Source organism: Ascochyta rabiei, chromosome 16, assembly GCF_004011695.2.
Source record: "Ascochyta rabiei chromosome 16, complete sequence".
Lineage (NCBI taxonomy): Eukaryota > Fungi > Ascomycota > Dothideomycetes > Pleosporales > Didymellaceae > Ascochyta > Ascochyta rabiei.
Genome location: NC_082420.1, coordinates 797,727 through 820,132, shown reverse-complemented (window position 1 = coordinate 820,132; position 22,406 = coordinate 797,727). Strand labels below are relative to the sequence as shown.

At 51.4% G+C, this 22,406-nt stretch overlaps 9 protein-coding genes across 10 annotated transcripts, besides 2 other annotated features; 4 read left to right on the top strand and 5 right to left on the bottom strand.

The window, feature by feature from the left end:
• Window positions 1-144: 144 nt before the first annotated feature.
• Window positions 145-1,596, bottom strand: EKO05_0009213 (Bacterial leucyl aminopeptidase; the record flags this gene model as incomplete). Of its 2 annotated transcripts, XM_059637487.1 has the most annotated exons (5): window positions 145-162; window positions 340-469; window positions 530-852; window positions 909-1,325; window positions 1,384-1,596. In XM_059637487.1, the coding sequence occupies 5 exons, from the start codon at window positions 1,594-1,596 to the stop codon at window positions 145-147; spliced, it is 1,101 nt and encodes a 366-aa protein (XP_059493470.1). The 2 variants fall into 2 exon arrangements, with proteins under 2 accessions (XP_059493470.1, XP_038795818.1); XM_038942174.2 differs by having other exon boundaries at window positions 145-469.
• Window positions 1,597-2,765: 1,169 nt separating this feature from the next.
• EKO05_0009212 (uncharacterized protein) lies at window positions 2,766-4,223 on the bottom strand (the record flags this gene model as incomplete). The annotated part of the gene is made up of 4 exons (XM_038942040.1): window positions 2,766-3,342; window positions 3,399-3,623; window positions 3,681-3,885; window positions 3,935-4,223. 4 exons carry the CDS (start codon window positions 4,221-4,223, stop codon window positions 2,766-2,768), a joined length of 1,296 nt encoding a protein of 431 aa, XP_038795817.1.
• A 3,225-nt stretch (window positions 4,224-7,448) lies between these two features.
• On the bottom strand, window positions 7,449-8,417 carry EKO05_0009211 (uncharacterized protein; the record flags this gene model as incomplete). The annotated part of the gene is made up of 3 exons (XM_059637486.1): window positions 7,449-8,173; window positions 8,261-8,306; window positions 8,364-8,417. The coding sequence occupies 3 exons, from the start codon at window positions 8,415-8,417 to the stop codon at window positions 7,449-7,451; spliced, it is 825 nt and encodes a 274-aa protein (XP_059493469.1).
• Window positions 8,418-8,673: 256 nt separating this feature from the next.
• EKO05_0009210 (sensitivity to high expression protein she9) lies at window positions 8,674-10,646 on the top strand (the record flags this gene model as incomplete). Its single annotated transcript, XM_038942074.2, has 2 exons — window positions 8,674-9,559; window positions 9,610-10,646. The coding sequence occupies 2 exons, from the start codon at window positions 8,674-8,676 to the stop codon at window positions 10,644-10,646; spliced, it is 1,923 nt and encodes a 640-aa protein (XP_038795815.2).
• Window positions 9,081-9,128: a tandem repeat.
• Window positions 10,647-13,525: 2,879 nt separating the features above from the next.
• EKO05_0009209 (uncharacterized protein) lies at window positions 13,526-14,332 on the top strand (the record flags this gene model as incomplete). Its single annotated transcript, XM_038946727.1, has 1 exon — window positions 13,526-14,332. One exon carries the CDS (start codon window positions 13,526-13,528, stop codon window positions 14,330-14,332), a length of 807 nt encoding a protein of 268 aa, XP_038795813.1.
• Window positions 14,333-14,539: 207 nt separating this feature from the next.
• EKO05_0009208 (uncharacterized protein) lies at window positions 14,540-15,562 on the bottom strand (the record flags this gene model as incomplete). The annotated part of the gene is made up of 1 exon (XM_038946726.1): window positions 14,540-15,562. The coding sequence occupies one exon, from the start codon at window positions 15,560-15,562 to the stop codon at window positions 14,540-14,542; it is 1,023 nt and encodes a 340-aa protein (XP_038795812.1).
• Window positions 15,563-15,810: 248 nt separating this feature from the next.
• On the top strand, window positions 15,811-18,100 carry EKO05_0009207 (DNA mismatch repair protein Mlh1; the record flags this gene model as incomplete). The annotated part of the gene is made up of 3 exons (XM_038941926.2): window positions 15,811-16,074; window positions 16,123-16,389; window positions 16,439-18,100. 3 exons carry the CDS (start codon window positions 15,811-15,813, stop codon window positions 18,098-18,100), a joined length of 2,193 nt encoding a protein of 730 aa, XP_038795811.2.
• A 575-nt stretch (window positions 18,101-18,675) lies between these two features.
• Window positions 18,676-18,724: a tandem repeat.
• Window positions 18,725-19,102: 378 nt separating this feature from the next.
• On the top strand, window positions 19,103-19,485 carry EKO05_0009206 (uncharacterized protein; the record flags this gene model as incomplete). Its single annotated transcript, XM_038941877.1, has 3 exons — window positions 19,103-19,189; window positions 19,241-19,318; window positions 19,420-19,485. The coding sequence occupies 3 exons, from the start codon at window positions 19,103-19,105 to the stop codon at window positions 19,483-19,485; spliced, it is 231 nt and encodes a 76-aa protein (XP_038795809.1).
• Window positions 19,486-20,273: 788 nt separating this feature from the next.
• Window positions 20,274-21,553, bottom strand: EKO05_0009205 (uncharacterized protein; the record flags this gene model as incomplete). Its single annotated transcript, XM_038941878.1, has 3 exons — window positions 20,274-20,416; window positions 20,473-21,258; window positions 21,382-21,553. The coding sequence occupies 3 exons, from the start codon at window positions 21,551-21,553 to the stop codon at window positions 20,274-20,276; spliced, it is 1,101 nt and encodes a 366-aa protein (XP_038795808.1).
• Between the last annotated feature and the right edge of the window lie 853 nt (window positions 21,554-22,406).

The following is a 22,406-nucleotide window of genomic DNA, read 5'->3' as shown; positions in this document are numbered from 1 at the left end:
GAATCTGTGTGGTAGAGATACAGAGACCTCTACGGGAGGAGATCCTGACACTGATAGCTAAGGTGGGGGGAGGTGATCAACGCCGCCTACACTTTCCTTTTGCGGCTTTAGTGTCCACGCATACCTCAATGTTCCATGACATGTTTATTGCAGGCGCACATCCTGATCATATTTCTGTCAGGGACGATAATTTATGCATGGAACACGCAACTGCTCCAAGGAAAGGTTGACTGTTGTTGCATGCTTCCAGGAGCTCAGCAGTCAAACAGTTACGTTGCTCCATAAAAGAGTGCTTCAGAAGTAGGATCCTTCCACAAGGAACCCAAGGGTCAAACGTACGTGCTGGTGCAGATGCTCGAAGTCCATAGTCGAGAGCGCATCGTTTGCAGTGTGAATATAGGGCGTCGCATCCACCATGTTCTCGTCGCAGACATACGCAGCAGGGTAGCCTGCATCGTATGCAGCACCACTACAACACACATTAGAAACGGCCAAACACGATTTTTGATCACATAAGAATGTCGCTTACTGGTCGCTGCAGGCGTAACCACATCGGTCGGTGATCACGGGCAGAGCAGTGTACACAGGTACCAACTTGATGATGAAGTTGCTCAGTGGTGTGCTCACGTAATCGGTGTAGACTGCAATGTTGTGGTTGGGTGAGTATGCAGTCATGTCTTGGTTCATAACAGCAAGAACTTTGATACTGCGTTTGACATAATCTTGCATAACAGCACGTGCACCCAAGAGACCACCTTCCTCGCCAGAGTAGAAGTGGAACTCAAGGGTGTTCTTTGGAGCATAGTTGGCCGCGGCCAGGACGCGGAGAGACTCAAGTATAGTAACGACAGCCTGCAATAATCAGTTCGTAACCGTGTGTACTGGTGCCATTGCAACATAACACTCACAGAAGCGTTGTCATCGGCGCCTGGTGCGCGACCAGTCGTAGGGTTGGCCTGGTTGATGGAATCGAAGTGACCAGATACGACTACAACATTTGCAGATGACCCTGGGATGGTTGCGATCACTGATGGCTGGTTGTAGCTGTGAGTGAATTGCTTGACAGTGATCTTCGTGTTGGCAGCAGCAACATTCTTCACAAGATTGAAAACCGTCGTAGCTGACGATGCAGCATAAGAGCCCTTGTAATATCGGTTGTGTATGTTCGTCAAAGTCGTAGCCCATGTCTTGGGATTTGTTTTGCTAATTTGAGCAAGCAATTTGTTGGTTTCAGTCTGGTGAGAGGCTGCCGAAGGGAATGATGCAGATTGACGTTTGTCGACTTTGAACCCATTTGCAACAGCAACGCGGTGTTCCTCGAGCTCCTATGACAGTGTCAGTCGCTCGGAAGACGCGAAGCACACTGAGTGGAATTTTACGAACCTGAGTCTCCGTGATGTCCATAAAGTGTGCACACGAAGGCGTGGAGATGAAGAGATCCAGTTTCTCTTGCTCGGTGTACCATGTACCGTTATCAGCATCAGACGTCTTGATGAGTCGTAACTCTTCTCCCGCCGCGTTGAGTTTCGGTGTGAAAGCGCTGACTGAAGCAAGGGCACCAACGGCCATGCTGGCGACGACTGCCTTGCGAACCATGCTGAATATGATGCGTTGCTGAAGACGTATGAATGCTCTATACGAAGCGCTGGAATGTTCGTCTTTACCTAGGCCAAGGCTTGATTTATATTCATCTACTGATCGGTGCTTCCTACACGCCGGTGTTGACAAGTGCTGGCTTCCTGCGCTCGTACCAAGATCACCTTCTGAGACGGGCAACGACCGTCGAGTCCATCAGGGATTGGAATAGCATGCTTGGCTGCACTTATTCACACGTAGACATAACCATGCAAACAATGCCGGGCGGCAGTCGTTAGCGAATAGAATGTAGCTACGCCAGTCTTGCACGATCAGCTATACGAGTGTTTTGTCCGAAGGCGATCATGCTAAGACCTGCGATAAGATTTGCGTCTTGGCTCCTGCCCCTTTCGATGCCCTCCCGCCCACTCCGATGTTTTGAAGAAAATTTATGTTGACGTGGACAGCCAGAAGGTGGGACTTGATGAGGTTTGAAATAGTAGTTGCTTACATGTAAGAGGTCGTAGTCGCCGTTAAGTTGCTACGTTCTCGGCGACGTCACTGATCAAAACTCACTTGCTTTCTCACTCCGACTTCGTAAACCTGCGACATTGTTGAATTCAAATATGTTTTTCATATCGACACACATCACGTTCTGATGGCATCTCATGTGTGTAGTTGATTGACCGTCGCCTTGTTCGACTGGTCTCACAGCTGATAGGTCAAGTTGGTAACCTGCAGTGATGATTGTTGCTGCAAACAACGCCGAGGTATTGCTTTTGCACGGTTGCTCTCAGTCACTACTTCATGTAAGGTACAAGAGAAGTACAAGAGAACTTCCAACCCTTCTACTCCCCGCATCAAGAAAGATGATGGTGCGAGCATAGTCTCGCCTGGAAGTGCAGTGTGATAATTTACAAAAGGAGGCCGAGGAGATCGAGCTTAGATTGATATATCCTTAGTCATGTAAGGGAGGGTTCACTTTAAACCAAAACTTCGATAGTAGCTATGTGGGGTTGGAGCTACCAGGCTGGGGAATGAAAGAAAGAAGCAATAACACAAGATCGTTATACATGCTCAGAACCTGAGCACTAGTTACCACGGAACGGATGAGCGATGGATGTATTTATATTGGTGTTTTTCATTGTTTTTCATGACTTAGATCATCGAATAGCGTTTCTTTTCTTCAGCTACCAGCCTTGATTCCGCCGCCCAACGAGCGCAGCCTCATCATCACTATATTCACTCGGGTCCCGCTTCGGGGTCTCTAACCCGCCTTTCAAGCTCTCACTCCCTTCCGTGACGCTCTCCAAGCTGCCTTTCCTGGCGGCTCTCCTTTCGTCAACATTGACGCCCGATTTCTTCGAGCCATAGCCCCCTGTAATTTCAATATTCGACTCTCTCCTCCCTCCCTCAAAAAAAGGATTTGGCTCGCTGCTGATGACGACTTCATGTGTTTTCTTGATCTCATTGCCGGTAGGGGCAAAGCTGACAACACGGTCTTCAGCCGTGTAGTGTGAGATGTCGCCTTTGTACGAGAAGACACTGGCAAGCTCGTGATTGGATTCGCGACGTGATCTTTTCGGGGCGCCGGTTCCGCCAGACTTGGCTCCGGAGGTTGAGAGGTTGGAAGATCTGAAGTCATTGGCAAGTGATGCGTTGCCAGGCTTGCGAGATGCGGAGATGGCAATGCGTTTGATCAGGTTGGCCATGACCATTTCGATGTTTAGCTTTACGAGGTAGGCGAGGGGGTGGAACTGGATGTAACTGATAAAGATTAGTACAACGCACGTGAATGCTATCATGACAGGAAGAGAGCCTACACAAAAGAGTTGGGTATCGACATAGCTCCAATGATCATAACGTCCATAAGGAGGGAGACGACAACGATTCTCTGATTGAAGCGAACAAGTCGGTTGTACTTGGTAAGACCATTGCTGATGAGGTTGGCCTTGACAGTCTTCAGGAAGTACCAGTTTAGCGCAGCGTCGACGATCAAGTACAGGCACTTCTCGATACGATCCCAATATTCGTTGATGACATGGTACCTGAAGTAGCATTAGCTTCATGTTAGGCTACAGACAACACTGGTGGATCAAGCGTACTTGTGGTTGATCTGGAGGCGTGCCGGTATCCAGATATTGAACACACTGATATTGATCGCAGTGACGAACACAGCAGTAGCGATCATGATGTTTCTCGAGTGCCTGCGATCAGGTATAATGACTCGAATTCTGTTGATGATGATCTGCAGCAACAACTGAACTTGAATACACCACCAGAAGAGAATGGTGAAGTAGAACGCAAAACCTCATATCTGTCAGTAGATAGTTTGGAGAGTTCGAATCCTTGTACTCACTAGGCCTGATGATCTTCTGCAAATGCAAGAAGCACTCAATACCCATTACAAGGGAGATGCCCAGCTCCAGCCATATCATCCACACGTACACGCTTCGCAGCGGGTTGCGCGAAACCCTCGATTGTCCCCAGGCAAGCCATACCCCGATGGCAACGTTGATGAGAGTCAACGCAAATACTGTAGATGCGACGACGATATCCGCTCTCGTTATGGGTTCGTTCACATAGGAGGGTGAGATAAGAGGGCCCCACGGCTTGAAGGACGGGTCGTCGCGGTATTCATTGTTCATGACGTGCTATCGACAATATTAAATCGATGTGAATACACGCCGGGTTATTTTGAATAAAAGAAAGCATAAACTGGTCGATTGCTGGAGAACAGTAGTGACAGGTAGCATCCATTCTTTTCATGTCCAGAGACTAAGGAAATAGAATCTCAGACGAAGCTTCAGGAGAGGAACCGCGGACACTGACAGACCCTCGAGTCAGGATAAGGTTCGTAGAATTGCAACAATCGGCCCTGCAGCATGGTCCGGCGCCCCCGGCTGTTGCTCATTGCACATCCCGCCGCCGCACATCCCGTAAGTTCCAGATTGCTAAGCGTGTTCTTGACGTATCGTTTTACATGCTTCTCCTGGAACGCATTCGAGACTAAGACGTGCCAAGGTAGGTATAGATCGTACCGACTTGCGCATGAAACGGGAAATATCCTAGCGGGACGTTGATCGCACTCACTTCTCTGTCCGCCTAACCATGCGCACGACGCACTCGATACCCACTTTGACGCCACCTTCATGGGCTAAAGGCCCCATATTGTCCAGATTGTTGGTTGGTGGTAGAGTCCCACGCACCTATCAGTAGTGTTCAATGAGGAGAAGAGCTGTCTTGGAAGACCACATATCACAGAAGCCATTAGTCTCAAGGCCTGACAATACAACCCTTTGACGTTCATGCCGCAGGACCGCAACCCCAGAAATAGGTGACCTCCTATTGAACCCGTGGATATGATTACCATCTCCCCCAACGTTTGAGGAAGATTCGCCACATGGTTGATGGTCCAATGTGGTTCCACGTGCAAGTCGAAGGTGTGGCGAGTTCTCCGCGCGATGTGATTTGCTGGTCCCATCGTCCCGCGCTGACAGAACCCAACTCTTCGAAGTGAGGCGGGCCGAAAGGCAGTCGACCTTAGTACTGTTTTCAAGCCTGTCATTATTGCAAGCAGTATACAGCGTTCCTGCCCGACGGCCGATCTCCGATCTTCTTGGCTACCCAAACCCACAGAGGACGGATGTGTGAACTGTCTCAATGGCACTACAAGCTCAAGCCGTCGTACCGACAACGCCATCTCTCCATGTTTCCAATGGCATGGTTTAAGGGACTGGCAAACACCAATGCTAAGAATGCCAAATGTTAGCGAGGACGCCGTTCACACGCGGTGCATCGATGGAGAACGCCCGCCACGTGTGAGCCCCTAAGATGTCTTGCTGACATGGTATGGTGCCCGCTGCCGCGCCTGTCTCACGACGGAAATGCGTTGGGCTGAGCTTATAGGCACAAGCCAGGTTTGGTGCGCAAGGGACGACGTTGTTGTTGAAACGCGCCCTGACAATGCTGGGATCTTGTGTCATCAAGGATCGACAATCGACCTCTATTTGGAAGAACAACCTTGGAAACGGTCCAACGTATCGCCCACGAAAAATTCTCTGTTTTTGAACAGCGACCAGCTTGGGCTGGAGGATACAATGCCTGCGCAAATCCGGAGGATGTTGTACGACTCAGTAGGAATACATCGGTGGTCCCTGCAACAGATCGAGTTTTCAAGCAGCACCGAAGCGCCGAAGCGCCTCGACGCAGGGAAGAGACCAAGAAAGGCAAATTGGTTCTCAGCCGTTCAATGAACACTAACAACAGTACGGGAGGGAAGTTGAGTCAAGTAGGTGGTTGCACGCGAGATCAGCGCATGAAAAGGCGCGGCGAGAAAACTCTCCCGTCATGGTTCTGAACGGACGGCGACAAACTGCTGCGAGTCAGTACCAAGGATGGGGACCTTGAGGCACGAGTCGCTCAGAAAGACCCTCAGTTCACCAGATGAAGCTCTGGGTCACAACATCATTCAGATAAACGTGAAATATTCCAGCTTAGGCTGATGCAGAAAGCAATCCCATGCGGGTTTCAATCTGCGAAACAGAATCCTGCACTCATCAACACGCAAACTTAGGACACTAGGAAACTACCTCCTCCCAGACAGCATATTATCACAACAGCGTAACACTCAATCACCAAAAATCGAAGTCTGTAGAAAATTGGTGATTGTGCACGTCTGTTTACTCCAAATTCCATTGCTGGCATTGCTATCAAGATATATCTAGTGCAGAAAGACCACTTCTATGAGCGCATATTCTGTCGCAGCCACGCGTTGAGTACGCAAGTACTTAGGTACATTGGGTGAAACGACAACGTCGGGTCTGTCTCATGCCTTGAGACCCATCATTATTGGTACTCTCGAAACTCCACAGCCTCGCAAGCTACCCACATCGTTCCGGTGTGGGCCACACTAAAGGTACTTGGCCGAGGTAAAAAGCGCTATATCACCATCTTTTGTACGGTATACGCCACCACACCCGTTACTACATCGTTGGAACCGCTTAACTACAGATCTTCGGTGTGAACTTCGTGGGACCTAGTAACTCCTAGGCTAGGATGAACATCTTCGTAGCTTCCACTCCGCGTCACTTCTCATACCAACACTATTGTCAGCTCCTCAAACCTGAGACTCATGTCGTCAGACTTGTTACGGCCAGCCCTATCACAGCCAAAATTAACCAACCTCACATTTGGACTACGACACCCACTGGATACTGTGTCTCCAGCTTCATGACTTGCTTCCTTTGACTAATCTCGCATTCGCAAATGAGACCCACTAATCGCTGCCGTCTCTTGGCTATTCAAACGCCTAGTCTGCGTTGTTTGCATGTATGGAGCGGTAGAAGGACGTCGCCGCAAGCCATATCATTACAGTTGTGTTCTTTCCGTGGGACACGTTTGGGAAATGTTGCGCATTGAGTTGATGGGATGCTGTGGGATCTTTGTACGCCTGCATTGCAGTTGTCGTAAACTGCGAGGACGTCGCATGGTGAATGCTTTTTAAAGCTTAACCAATGCTGCTGTGCTGTAAAGTCGCTGCATATATGCGATCATCCCGCTGGAGGTGCAAAGCTGGTTCAGGCACCGTGTCTGAGGACCGACGTTGTTGACGTGTGCCTGTTTAAGTGTTCATAGAGGCGATTGTAGTATAGTCTGACTCGTCAGTGAGAGTTTGATCTCATGCTGGTGTGATGAAGAGCTATCTGGGGCTGCATGTTCCAAGGCCTTAATTAGAGTGTCTTCTTGAACAGGTTGAAGTAATCGTCATGTTTCTAATCTATTTGGTACGCGTGTGTCTACCGGGAATCTCTATGTCGTAAATACACCACTGGGTGTTCGTCTAGATGCTTGTCTATGTCTTCACACGTCTATTACGCCGTCTGATTTATGTCGATACCAGCAGCACCGCTCTTGTAGGCTTCGAAACCTTCTTTGGAGGCCTGTTGCACGGTGGTCTTGCCCTCAACGATTTCCTTGCACTTTGACAGAATGTTCGTCCAATCCTCGAACACGGTGAAAGGTACGTCCTCTCTTGCGCAGTAATTGATCAAATCATGACCCTTCTTTGCAAACAGCAGATCGGTCTCGCGTGCAGCAGACAGGTCTGACACACCGTCACCGGCGTAAAACATAGTCGGTCTCTGGTCTTCGGGCAGCGACGAATATTTCCTGAGCTCGATAGACTTGTCGTGTCCAAAGCCTGACTCTGGGTTCCTGAAGAGGATGGTCCAACCGCCCTCCTCGTTGATGTCCTTGCCTTCCCTAGGACCGACCTGGTTACCGAGAACCTGCATCTTCTCGGCATCAGGTCCGACCAACTTCTTCAGCAGCGCCTTGATGATGGGCTCCATTCCTGAGCTGAGAACAACGACAGGGATGTTGTTCTCCAAGCTCCACTGGAAGAATTGCGCAAAACCAGGGTCCAGCTTGATGTTGTCAACGACGTACTGGATGCACTGGTCGTATGGGCGGGTGACGCTATCCATCATGTCTTGGAAAGAGTCGCGGAAGGAGATTTCGTCGTTCAAGCAGGCAATGTTGCCCTCGCGGCGCTTGGCCTGGCCGTAGCCAATTGTGTCGGTCAGAAAGTCATTGCCTCGTGGATAGTCAGTACCGATGGTGGGTGTCGTGGCGTAACGGTCTGCGCGGATCGGGTGTTCGTATTGAAGGGCTCAAGACTCACTGTCCTGCTGAGTGATGGTGCCGTCAAAGTCGGTAAAGAATATGAACTTTTGGTACGCAGTCAGTATGTGATTCGGAATCCTCAAAACGCAAACGAGATGCACCTTTGGGTTTGATTTCATGGCGGGAAGATCCGTGGCAGCATTTTGAACACCCATTATTTCTAGAGTAAATTGTGTATGTACGTGAAATGGACAGCGAGTGAAGGAGTGGTTGAGAAATTGTTGATGATGGAGGGGCGCTGCCAGACCGCCAAAGAGGCATCCCACCAACGCGGACAGAAACCAGGGACCAACGGCGTCATCCTGGCTCTTGGCAGTCAAAGCTCGATGCGAGCTTTCGGCGGACTACCGAGGGCGTTTTTGTGGATGACCGTTACTGACCGTCGATGAGAAGGAGCAGCCCACGACAAGCATGAGGCCAATGCTTCAGCATGCTTCACGCCTACACAACGTCAATGCATCGAAAATAACACTGTCGTCTCGATCAATTCGACGCTTCGTGGTCCAATCGCCGTCAATATGCGTCACCTGTCAGTACCGGCAGGTATCGACTGCTTTGCGGCAGCAGAGTAGACAACGTCCTAATAGCGGTTCAGCCGCATGGCTGCAGCGACACTTTTCGCGCTCGTCAATATGGATGGAGGACAGGAAATCGCCCGGCTCCTCAGACCCAATCGCCATGCCACCGCCTCCGAACGAGCAGAAGCCAAAACCAGCCCAGCCTGCGGACAGAACGCCAGAGCAGCTGATAGAACGGCAAGAGCGCCTGCGCAGAGAGTGGGAGGAGCAACAGAGGAAGCGAGAAGAAGAGGCTTTGCGGAAAAAGCAGCAGGAAGAAGAAGCACGACGCAAAAGAGAAGAAGAAGAGGCTCTGCGAAAGAAGAAGGAAGCAGAGGCTTCGCAGAAGAGGCAGGAGGCAGAAGCTGCACGAAAGAGACAGGAAGACGATGCTCTACGGAAAGCACAGCAGTCCAGCCCGCCACGCTCTGCTCAATCAGGAGCTTTTAGACCAGAACCCCTGCCAGAGCGCCCTTCGCCTGTGGAGACCCAGAAGCCTGTGCAGAGCGAGACATTGGCCACTGCGAACAAGGACGATGTCATCGACAACGTCAAGCGTGTTCCTGACGAGCATCTGCCATCGCACCAGGAGCGACAGAGATCCAACTTCGAAAAGCGCTTCTCAGCGTTCATGGATGAGTTACTGCCCAAGATCGCGATCGTTACGCAAAAGGTCAACACCTACACTGGAACCGACTATTCAGGCGTCGAGGCTCTGAGGAGAGAGATCCAGGAGCAGGGTAAGCTTCTGTCTGGCTTATGCAGCAAGCGCACGTCTAACTTCTTACAGAGAAGCTTGTCAAAGCTCGTCGCGTTGCCATAGACACTACCAAGGAAGCTCTCGATGCTGCTCTAGAACAGCAGGCCGCCTCACAGAAAGAAGTCGTTGCCCTGCTCGAACGAAAACACTCCTGGTCATCCAGTGATCTCGAACGCTACATGTCCCTCATCCGCTCCGAACACATCAACGACAAGGCTGTAAGAGAGGCTAAAGACGCCGTGGAGGCTGCCGAAAACGCACTGGAAGAGGCGCGAAGTTACTTGGAAAAGAGGGAACGTGCACAATATCATGAAGAGCAGATCTGGAGCGACACCATTCGGAGAAATAGTACCTGGGTTACATTCGGCCTGATGGGCGTCAACATCTTCCTCCTGCTTCTCAGTTTGCTTATCCTCGAGCCTTGGAGACGACGGCGTATGGTTAGAGAGATCAAGGGCGCACTAGAAGCACAGCAGGTGGCTGCTGAAACAACACCCGTTCCTGCACTTGCGACTGCTTACGTTGCAGCAAACCCTGTTACTGAAGTACCGGCCGCCATAAAAGCTGCGGCAGCCCCCACGACCGCAGTTCCGGAAGTCGCAATTGTGGAGGCCGTCGAGCCTACGAGCACGCCCGCCCAGAGTGTGTCGTCTGTTGGAGTTGAGTCCGACGTCGATGAGTCGCCAACAGCAGGAACAGAAGAGCCGACGCACATCACAGACGAGGATGGCACCAAAATTGGGAACATCGTCGAAGAGGTTGTTGAACCGGTCGTCAACCCTGCAGTCCCTGGCGCCGCGCCATTGTTGACTGAGGACATCAAGGCTTCCCCGCAAGATACCATCAACATCGAGGAGGAAGTCAGAGAGCCTACTTCAACAAGCGAGAAGGTTTGGGCAAAGCTGGGACTTTATAAGAGCAAGGCAGCTGTCATAGCGGAGGATATTGTGAGTGATCGACCCATCTCGATGCGTAGAGTCGATTTCACGGCTGCCGTTTTGCAAGGTGCTGCCGCCGGTGCTGTCATTGCGGCTGCAACTATTGCAATGCTTCTGAGACCCAACTAAGACGCTATGCGAGACGTCCATGTCCGAGCGTCACCTGTACCAATACTGTACATAGCCGTGTATATCTCCGTAACAAGCCTGTGCAATTTACACGTACAACAAGCACTCTCGAGTCTCACATCGGAGTCTTTTTATAAACGACATACTTCTCAATTGCACTCACAGTCACCAGAGGCTACTGATCGAACTATCGACTAATCCTGACCTCCGTACTCTTCATAATTCTCATATTCCTCGACAGCCTTTGACTTTTCGGACTCAACGGTCGTTCGCGCGAGAAAACGCTCTCATCACTCGTCCGCACCGCACTCTGTCTCCGACTGCTCCTCACATCGACACCACAGATCTCCTTGCTTGACACAAGAATCTCACCGTCGCTGCCCCCCCCCCCCCCCCATTCTATAGCTAATATCGTGCATGGCGTACCCCGGCGAACCATTTACTCGAGCCAGTATGATTCGTGTTGCGATTGTCTTGATGAGAATATCCATTCGATCTCAAACTTCTCCACGGGCATCTACACGTTCAGTCAGTCGACCATGCGCACCACAACTGTCCTTACGGCTCTCCTGCCTGCAGCTCTATCAAGTGTCGTTCCCGTCACTGGGGAAGACCCACCAGCTCTGTCATTTGAAAACAGGCAGGACATCACTCTTCGAAGTCTTGAAGGAAAGTCTCTCCAGGCTGATGTGTATGCTGGCGTTGCGAGTCTCAGTCAAAAGGCCTATCAAGCTAGCAAGCAACCCACCCAACGAAAGACTTGCAATCCGCAGAACATTATCGTGAGGCGAGAATGGTGAGTGGCCATTATTCATATGCTAGGAATGCAGAATACCAGCAAGCAATTTCAAAACCTTCGCAAGGTATATCGGCGCACGTCTTGGTGGTCTGTCAGTCCCAAAGTATTTGTTTACTTGACGCAACCGTCCTGAACCTACTGAAAATTCTCAGCCTGTGCCTTAAGATTTGAGGACCGGTAGCTGCTGTCTCCCCTTTTTTCTGCAACATGAAAATCTCCATCAGTACTGCGAATAGCAAACTAACAATGTCAGGTCAGCTTTCTCCACGGCTGAGAAGAAGGGTTACATCAGCGCTGTTCAATGCATGGCAGAGCTTCCACCGAAGTTCCCTAAGTCTCTCTGCACTGGATGCCAGAACCGATTCGATGATTTCGTCGCGACCCACATCCGCCAAACTTTCTCCATTCACAGCACCGGTAACTTGCTCCCGTGGCACCGTTTCTTAACCTACATTTACGAGAAGACACTGCGAGATGAGTGTAAATACAAAGGCTACCAGCCTTACTAAAACCGGCCACGCTGATCGGATGATCCAACGAAGTCTCTTCTGCTCGACGGTTCCAAGACGTCTTTGGGTGGCAATGGTGTTCTTGGTTGCACCAGCCAGACTTCGTACGGTATTCCTACCAATGATACCCCTCTAGTAAACATCCCTCATGGCAGTGGTGGTGGCTGCATTGCCTCTGGTCCAATGCAGAATTGGTCTGTCAATCTCGGACCCGTCTTCACTGACCTTACTTGCACACCAGACAACCCAATCTTCGACTATGCCGACCCTACCACTGCCGGTCAAGTCGGTCTCGGCTACGTTCCCCGTTGCCTGAGGCGCGATATATCCGTCTGGACTTCCAGCGGTGGAGCAATGGCGAGATGGTCACCAAGCTACTCAACAGCAAGGATTTGAAGACCTTCTGGTACGACATGCAGGGTGATGAGAATGCTTTCTCAAACAACTTCATTGGTGGCGAGTAAAAAACACCAGCTTTTGTAGCTCGCGCACTGACTTGTTCTAGTTCATACAGCTGGACACTTTACCGTCGGTGATGACCCTGGCTCTGACTTCCTGACTTCTCCTGGTGATCCCTACTTCTATGCGCATCACGCACAGATTGACCGTGTCTGGTAGACGTGGCAGAAACTGAGCCCCTCAGAACGTCCTAGAGCTATCTATGGTACCACTGCACTGGCTGACCCTACCGCGCCTAACACTGCACTTGCGGATTCCATGCCCCTCGAGTACGCCTTTGCTGGCAACATCACCGTTGGCGGACCTTTCTGCTATACCTACATCTAGAGCATACCTTTGTTGTTACACATAGACTTTTAATGCATGCATGTAATCTTTGTAATATACCACCTCCATGAGAGGCACTGTGCGATTGCCAGTCTTTCCTGTGTTACAAAAAGAGATGAACACCACCACTATCCTCTGGACGATGGGGGCAGTCAAGGTAGATCCTCACAAGTCTTGCAAATTACCGAGAGGAGAGGAGCCATATGACACTTTGCTTCCAAGTAATGCACGCGTGAAAACCGCTGTATATTCTCCTTCTCGACTATAAAAGTTGAGCGGTGGTAGTTGCTAGAGACAAGGATAGCGTCCGTGACTCTAGTACATGCAACAAAGTCCTCAACAACTCTAGTGTTTGGCAGCTGCTCATAGCAACTCTGAGCGAAGCTTTCAAGACCTGCTTCAATGTCCAAAGTGCCGATTGGAGGGTGTCGTGCATTGCATGACGGTCATGTGAGTTAGCGTGGATAGTGGCGCAACTGAGACGATGCGCGCCCTGCATTGCCAACGCATCACTGTACCAAAGCAAAGCCATGTACTCCGATCCATTTGTCCACAGCCGTTGGGCGAGTCTCTCGAGATCTGCTAAGCCGCGCCTTCGCGGCTCCTTCCTTGAATCCCCTCTTTCTGTACCTTGACCGTTATTGCGATTTGATCTGAGCCCAAGGGCGCTACCCCGCTAGCTTTCGGCGCATCTTGACATTACGACAAACAGCGACGTAACATCAACAACATTGCAGGAAGGCTGCAGCGACAGTCTACAGCTCATAGTGAACGATCAATCCAAGATGAACGCCGATCCACTCACAGGGCAGCCGTTGCCCTCCAACGCAATACAACGCGTCCTCTTCATTGCACCCAAAGTCCACGTCTACCAAATCCCCCCCGCAACCTCGACGAAGGGTTACCAAGCCTCAGCCTGGACGGCAAACAACAACAAACTGCAGATTTTTACAGCACGGATACGAATTGTCGAAACGTCCATTCCACCCGAACGCGAAGACGGCGACGAAAAGGTCTCCACCACCATCCTCCTCGAGGACTCCAAGACCGGCGATCTTTTTGCCGCCGCACCATACACAAGTGAACGCGCAGTCGAGCAGGCGCTGGATAGCAGTCGGTTCTTCGCCATAACTGTTGTTGGGGAGGGTAGGAAGGCGGTGCTGGGCATGGGATTTGAGGAAAGGAGTGAAGCATTCGATTTCAGCATTGCGTTGCAAGACGCACGCAAGTCACTCGGATTTGAACCGAAGATATCTGGGCCACCTGGCGCAAAGGCAAAGGCGCAGAAAGAGGCCGAAGAGCCGAAGCGAGACTTTAGCCTTAAGGAGGGCGAAACCATAAGCATAAATCTTGGCGGGCTGAAAGGGAGGCGGTCAAGACCAGATGCAGAGAGGAGCCCCGGAGAGCAGAAGAGCGAGCAAGAAGCGTTGTTTAGTATCGCGCCGCCGCCAGGAAGTGGTGGAAGTTCGTTTCTGCCCCCACCGCCAAGCGCGAAAAGCGTAAAGGAGGAGAGGAGAAGGAGCAGACAGAACTTCGAGCCCACGCCGGAAGACCTGGGCTTCGATGATGGCGAATTTGGTGAGTTCCAATAGTAATGTTCAGGAAGAGAGACACAAACGGAGGTTGGTCTGCTGCATACATGGAGTTCCGCATAATGCTAGACCGATTATTTAAACGACTAACACCCATACTTTGTTTCCTAGCTACGTTATCATGAGGCCTCCAGGCTCGTCCCCGAACCACTAAGAATTCCTGTCATTGACCTCATCCTAGGTAGCTGGTTATGTCTGCCAGCTGTCCTACCAGGTCTCCACCAACGTTCTTTGAGCATTTAGCCTTCCCACCATGTCATCAAACGGGTATACACTGGGCCCTGAATCCTCCATCTTTGCGTAAGCACCAATGAAGGCCTCAGCTAAGTCCAGAACATGCTGCTTTATTCGCTTCTCGCACCTGTTTCTTATCCATAGCTTCTTCAACTGATGTTGGAGGAATATTCGCACACTCCTCTCATGCTGACCCAGCGACCTGTTCAACTCTCTCTTGCTGTAGCTGTCCTGTGGCATGTCAAATGCATACCTCCACTTGACGTGAGCGTACACTGGCTTTGAACATAAATCAAGCCAGGAAGCCAATCTGCAAAACATTATAAAGTTGATTCGGACACGCTCGTCTTTAACAGCATACAGATTCCCGAATGGCTGACAAGCTTTCCAGTGGTTGTGTATTGTATCGTCCAAAAGGTAATCCTGCGGTGGATATGTGTATGATTTTTGCAGCTCACCAGTAGTTTCAATTACAAGGTTTTCGTTCCGCGACAGTAGGGCCCGATGAAGAGGGTTCAAGTTGGACAGCCATTTTGCGATCGTGACGAAATTTAGATTCTTGATAGTCCACGTGAAGGCAGTTGATGTGTAGTATATGTATGCTGCCTCGATGCGAACGGCCCGGCATATTTGCAGCAATGCTGATGGTGAGTGTCGAACACGACGATAATTCATCAGTACTGGCCTTTGGAAGTCGTCAAAGGCGTAGGTATAGATGAGGGTGCGGAGCTCTGATGGAAGTGCTGCTAGTGGGCAGGGTTTTGATGGATTCGAGGCCTTGATGTAATGAAGGTCCGCATTGTAGGCTATGCTTTCACGATCTCGTTTGGAGAGCGTTGAGGGCCGTTTTAACGTTTTGGCTGCCCTTAGGCCCCCTGTCGATGCCTTCGTGCTTCGTCGCTGTTCGGGAGTCATGACATCCCTAGTCTTATCACTTTGTGGACTAGCTTTCAGCGCCGAAGCTGCAGTTGCGCGGGCGAACGATGGGACGACCATGATGCAAATACCTTCGGACCGGGCTGAGCAGTGGTGAAGACGCAGTCTGTGTAACCGCGATCTTGCAGTTCGAAGAAAAACCGGGGTCGTTCAGTGGCAGGGTCCAAGATGGCCAGAAAGGGAAGTGGCGGGGCAGCACGTGAGCACGCGCCTGCCCTTTTGGTTCACCAACGCGTCGTCCTACCAACACCAATCGAGCTCATCATTCATCCTGATGACAAAATCATACGTTCCTCATGGCAACTGATATGGAAGCCACACCGTCATCACCTCGCGGCACGAAAAGGAAGGGTGATGACACTCTACCGCTTCCGGCACCGCGAAGAATCAAAGCGCTCGCACAGGATGTCGTCAATAAGATCGCTGCAGGAGAGATTATTGTTGCACCAGTCCATGCATTGAAAGAACTGATTGAGAACGCCGTTGACGCAGGTTCGACAGCGCTGGAAATATTGGTCAAGGATGGTGGCCTCAAACTACTGCAGATCTCAGACAATGGGCATGGCATTGATGTTTGTCCCTCCTGTCCTTCTGCCAAGCATTTGCTTACATTCTCACAGAAAGAAGACCTGCCGATTCTATGTGAACGCTTCACCACTTCGAAGTTGAAGGCTTTCGAGGACCTTACCTCTATTGGCACCTACGGCTTTCGCGGAGAAGCGCTTGCAAGTATCAGTCACATTGCTCACTTGAAAGTCACCACAAGGACGAAAGAGTCGAGTTGTGCCTGGGAAGCGCACTACGCGGACGGTAAATTGACTAGCCCGAAGCCAGGTCAAAATGCAGAGCCAAAGCCTAAAGCTGGTAGGCAAGGCACAGTCATCACAGTCAGTCAAATACGTGAGCGATGTCGAAGCAGAAGCTAACTGCTCACAGGTCGAAGATCTTTTTTACAACGTTCCTTCTAGAAGACGCGCCTTCCGCTCAGCAAGCGAGGAGTACGCGAAGATACTTGACGTTGTCGGTCGTTATGCGGTACATTGCTCTGGCGTAGCCTTCTCATGCAAAAAAGCTGGCGACAACTCAGGGAGTAGCATATCGGTACCTGCTTCTGCAGAGACCAAAGATCGTATACGACAGATACACGGCAGTGCAGCAGCGAGCGAGCTCGTTAGCCTCAAAGCAGAAGACGATCGCTGGGGTTTCAAATGCGAAGGCTGGGTCAGCAACGCGAACTACAGCTCCAAGCGAACGAGTCTGTTACTCTTCATCAACCATCGGTCTGTCGAATCACAAGTGATCAAGAAGAGCATCGAGCAGGCATACGCCGCGTTCTTGCCTAAAGGTGGACATCCATTTGTGTATCTGAGTCTCCAGATCGAGCCGCAACGAGTCGATGTCAACGTGCACCCTACCAAACGCGAAGTGCACTTCCTCAACGAAGATGAGATCATCGCCATGATCTGCGATGAGATCCGTGAGAGTCTGAGTAAGGTAGACACGAGTAGATCGTTCATGACCCAGTCACTGCTTTCGAACCCCAAAACCCCAGTCGTCACGCCAATGAAGCAGATAGCTCCTGGGATGCCAGCTGTAGAGGAAATATCGGATCGGACCGCTCAAAAATCATCAAGAGTCGCGGCAAAAAAACCGTACGAGAACAACTTGGTACGAACCGATGCCTCGGCACGCAAAATAACATCGATGCTGCGACCCGAACGAACACTGGAGGAAGCTGCAGTTGAGGGCGATGATGACATGGAGTACGAGTATACCGAGCGGGAACCTATGGCTTGCCGGTTGACATCCATCAAAGAACTTCGCGCCGAAGTGCGAGACGCCATGCATAACGAACTTACAGACATTATTTCGACACACACTTTCGTTGGCGTTGTCGATGAGCAGAAACGCATTGTCGCGATACAAGGCGGCGTGAAGCTGTTCCTAGTCGATTACGGTATGCTATGCAATGAGTACTTTTACCAAGTTGGGCTCACAGACTTTGCCAACTTTGGTTTGTTACGATTCAACCCGCCACTGCGTCTGCATGACCTGCTCAGAGTAGCAGCAGAACAAGAGAGGAACAATGCCGGTGATGCAGCAGACGAGGTTGACTGGGATGAGGTTGTGGACAGCGTCAAAGAGTTGTTGATCAGGAAGAAACCATTGCTGAGCGAGTACTTCTCCATTGAGATCACCCCGGAAGGCGAGCTATGCTCCATGCCAATACTTATCAAAGGTTACACACCCTCTCTGGCCAAGCTCCCACAGTTCCTTCTCCGACTCGGTCCACACGTCAACTGGGACGAAGAGAAGGCATGCTTCCAGACTTTGCTCCGCGAGCTAGCATCGTTATACGTGCCTGAGAGCTTACCGTTGCCGCCATCAAGCTCAAGCGACGACAATGGCAAGGGAAAGGGCAAGGCTATGGAAGAGGATCCGGAAATCGCGTTAAGACGTAAGAAGTTGAGGAAGGCGATCGAGCATGTCATCTTTCCAGCGTGCAAGGCGAGACTTGTTGCTACCAAAGGACTACTAAAGGGCGTCATGGAAGTTGCGAACCTGAAAGGACTGTACAGAGTCTTTGAGCGTTGCTGAGAAGTAGAAGGCATGAAGCCACGAGAGAGCAGCGGCATGATTGTACGTCAATAGTTTGTAGTATTCGTTATTCATATCCGTGGCTGTCGCAGTGCAGTACCGTCTAAGTTCTTACGCAGCACCCCTCTTCTTCAGCAGCTCATCCTGCGTCAGTAGCTCCTCCCCAGAAGCGGCCTCCACATCATGACTTGCTTACACTCGACCCGAGTTCTCGTCGAATTCACTCTGCTGTTTGCGCACGTGCTTCACATACTGGTCGTGACCCTTTGCTTCCGGAACCTTGTCGGCGTCGTCCAAGTTCTTCTTCTCGATATTCGAGCTGATCTGGTCTCACGTACCATTGACGACCTCTCCTGTTGAGCCTTGGTCTTTCACACCACGAGGAATGTCGAAGGTGTTGTTGTGTCAGATTTCTGCTTCCGACCACGTAGGATGTTTTACAGGTCAAATTGTACCAGTCTCTGCTTGCCTGCGTCTCCAGGGATAGTAGTTCCCTCGGCCGCCATGTCCTCGAGACGGCCGCCCTGATGGAGATCTGTTGGTGCCATTGTGTGGGTTTCGCGACGCGGTTTCTGGAGGATTCAAGAATGAAGACTGAGGATATTAGATTGTACCTGAAGATTGTGTGAACCGTTCAAGGTTCGTGATATCGTAGTATGTAAGCGCGTCACAAGCACGCGACATAACCATGAAGTACTCCTCAGATTGCACGTCTAGCTGCACTGGGCATTGCATCGTCATCATGAGTGATGTGAATGTATTCATGCTGATGTCATGAGGCTAGCGAAGGGTTCACGAATGTCGTGACATGAAAGCCGAGCTCCGTTGTGGGGTAGCTTTGAGAGGGGCAGTTGCCAAGTGGATGCACGTGCAGGGGGTCGCGACTCGGGGCCTGTTGGACACGACTGTGATTTCGACTCTGCAAACAACGTCAACAGTCAACACTGCAGCCAGACGCAACCAACCCTCGCCACTGTTTCGGAGGCACAACCTTGTATCGCGATGCCGGCAGAACAGGCATCGGTCGAAGTCCGCCGCAAGGCAGCCCGCGAAGTCATCGACATCCTCCACGAGATTGCAACTCTGCTTGTGGGTTCAACAATTCCATCTGCCAGGGAGCCTTGATGCTCACGGATCTAGAACACACACCTCGACCGCCAGCAACTGTCCTATTGCGTGTCCTTGATTGAGAACGGCGCAAACCCCGAAGCGTTAGCAGTATGTCCATCTTCTTTTGCAAGCTTAGCGCCTGATACTTTGTGTTCTCAGCACTGTCGCGGAATGTAGTCAAGCGACTTTCATTTGCTGATGTGGCACAGAAAGTGATCCGACAACTGCGCGAGGAGTACCCACCATCATCAGTCGACGGTGACGCAGAGATCTGAAGATAGAATGTTAAGCGCGCGCTGACGATGATCGGCCACCGAAATGTGTGCAGTCTTGCACAAGCCCGGCTGTGTTTCATATTCCGAGGCAAGGTTTGAAAGGAGCAGAAATATGATTTGCCACAGCTGGGGTTTTCCTCTTGTAAAAGATCACTAGATGCTCAGTGCAAGCAGCTTGTATTTCTGCTCCGTTCAGGCAACCCCCCCCCCCCTGTACATGTGGGCGCTTGTTTATGGCCAGTGAACCGGATCCTGCTGCTATCTTTGGGAGACACCTGGGGGCAGTGTCGGTCGCCGGGCGTTAGTGTTGGTGTTGGATTCCCGATTCGCGATATCCCTGGACTACCCGCATGCATCTTGGCAAAAAAGCTTGGGGTGGGCTGTGATGGAGTGGTGATGTGGGGTATAGTTGGACGCGCCAAGTGCTGGCTATCAACCACATGCATGGTTATCGAACTTCCCAGGATGACGCGATAAGGCGGAAAAGTAACTCTACCGTCGGTTGGTGCACACGGCTGTACGGGACGCGAGTCTTTCGTTCGCAGCTGAAAGAGGGGTCAGGAGTCACCACCACGCGGATGTGCCCGGGACGGACCATGCGGGTAGCAACACAAATGTCATCATTCAAATCTATGCTCTACATCTGTGTCTTGGGTATGCTAGGAAACGCCGAATACGATGCCAATAGATAGCGAATGGCTGGGTATCTCAACGAGGGAATTGGGTATCTTCGAAAAGAAACAGGTTTCAAGAAAAACCAAGCGCCGCCTTCAATGTAAGAAATTCGATCATCTGCTGCCCCAGGTTGGCGATGACTGGCGCTGTCTGAAGTTGCCCTTGTCGTCTGCCACCTTGCGAAGTGCCTTTTCGGCCTTTGCCTCTTGCTTGTCGAGGAAGCCGTTGTAGATGGCTGGAAGGATACGTTTGGAGTCTAAGAGTCTCGTCAGTACACAAACGTGAAGGTGCAGACCATATGGCTGTGCTTACTGGCATGGTCTCCGGCAAACAAGATACCATCTGCGCCTTTCTCTCCAGCGACCTTGACAGCCTCTTCCAGCAAGCCCTCTCCAACACCCTTGCCTCTGTACTTCAACTTCACGGTCCACCCACGGATGAGAGCCTTGCCCCTCCGTCTTCGGCCGCGCTTCTTTGCTGCGTCACTGTCTGCCCACCCAAGCACAAGAGCCCCGATAATGTCCTCTCCCCACTTTGCAACGATCACCCGGTCGTCGCCAAGCCACTCCGTACCAATATCCTCAGCAAGGCCAATGTATCCGCCAGTGAGCCATCGCACGCCAATGAGGAATGCCATGGTAAGACCACCAGCTGTCGTGGAGAAGACAAAGTAGTCACCATACTTGCGAAGCATGTACTGCGCAACGATGGCCATGATAAGACCTAGCGCAGCGAGGTTGATGGGGTGGAAGATCATCATCTTGCTCGCGACCTGACGCTGCTGGGCTACGGAGTCGGCAATCAAGTTCAGGCCATCGATACGGTCATCTTCGGACTCGGCGGTGTACGTGGAAAGCTGGGGGAGCTCGTTGGTAGGCGGCTGCACGGGGGCAGATGCTTCGCTGGGAGGCATGACTTCGGCTTCGAGGGGTGACGGATATGCTGGAGCGGGTAGTGTCGAGTAGGATAAGGGGGTGGGTAGGTGCAGATGCGAGTTGTGGAATTGGTAGCTGCCAGCGCGGAAGGTCGTTGGGGTGCCCAATGGCGAAGGCAGATCTGGGTCGATTCTCAAGTTGGCACTCAGAGATGTGAGGAACGCTGCACAAACAATCATCAGCGGTTGGTCTTGTGGTGTTGCTCAGAAGGTTGGTTGTTGACATCATGTCGATCCAAAGTCACACGACAGCTCCAACCACCACCAAAAGCTAAGAATCGACCTACCAGCACTTGTTCTAAAACCGGGCAGCGAAGGAATCGCAGGAATCGCAGGAATCGCCTTCTCGAAGCCTGAGAGTTGATTTACAATGACCGTGTCTCCGAGAGAATATCGTTGCGGGAATGCGTGCGGACCAGGCGCGACTTTCAAATGCGAGGGAGGAAGTTGGCGACCCATTTTTAGCTTTAAAAACAAATTACATGTACGAAATCTCGCTCAGGATCCGGCCTTGGGCACTAAAGGGTAACGAAATGGGAACAAATTGGCATTAAAGGAGTAACGTCTTCCGGAATTCAATAAGCAAATATGTGGGAAGCGGTAGTCAAAGTATGGTAAAGAGGTAGCAGGCTTCAAGAATTTGTGATGCACTGGTGGGAAAACGTGCGTCTATGTATTGGCTCAGCCAAGACGACGTACACACGGGGACGCGGTGTGGGCGCCTGGCGGCTGGTAGTGCGAATGGGCCCCAGGCGCGATCTTCACAGGCCTTATCCGCGCCAGTGTTGCTGATTCCCTATTGGTGAGGGTGGGAAACGCACAGATAGCATTGTGCGGCCTCACACCCTGGCCCCTCGCTGCGTGTGGGATGCTGGATGCACAGGATGAGCAGAGGCTGCAGCAGGATCTGTTGGGCCTGAAAAGATTTTGGCGGACTGCACCTCTGCGTCCGGTTTGGGGACTCGGTCTTTTACAATCTCTCCCAGTCTTTGTTTGGTTCGGCTCGCAGACTCTATGTTACTGTCACTATGACAGCGGGCAGCAGTGCCACATCTCACCCTCATACACCCACCCCAGTCCTAGCACCCAACCTCCGGCAAGCGCACGTGAGAGCATGCGGAGGTTCAATCCCAGCGCCCGTCTGCAACTGGACTATGCCGTGTCAAACGTGCTCGTCAACTCCGCACCTCTCACAAACTTGAAACGAACTACTGGCTCACACGCATCCTACTCGTCTCAAGCCCTCCCCCCTGCGCGTGTTGCCTGTGGCCATTCAGCCCGAGATAGCGACGTCTGCAGTATACATGCATAA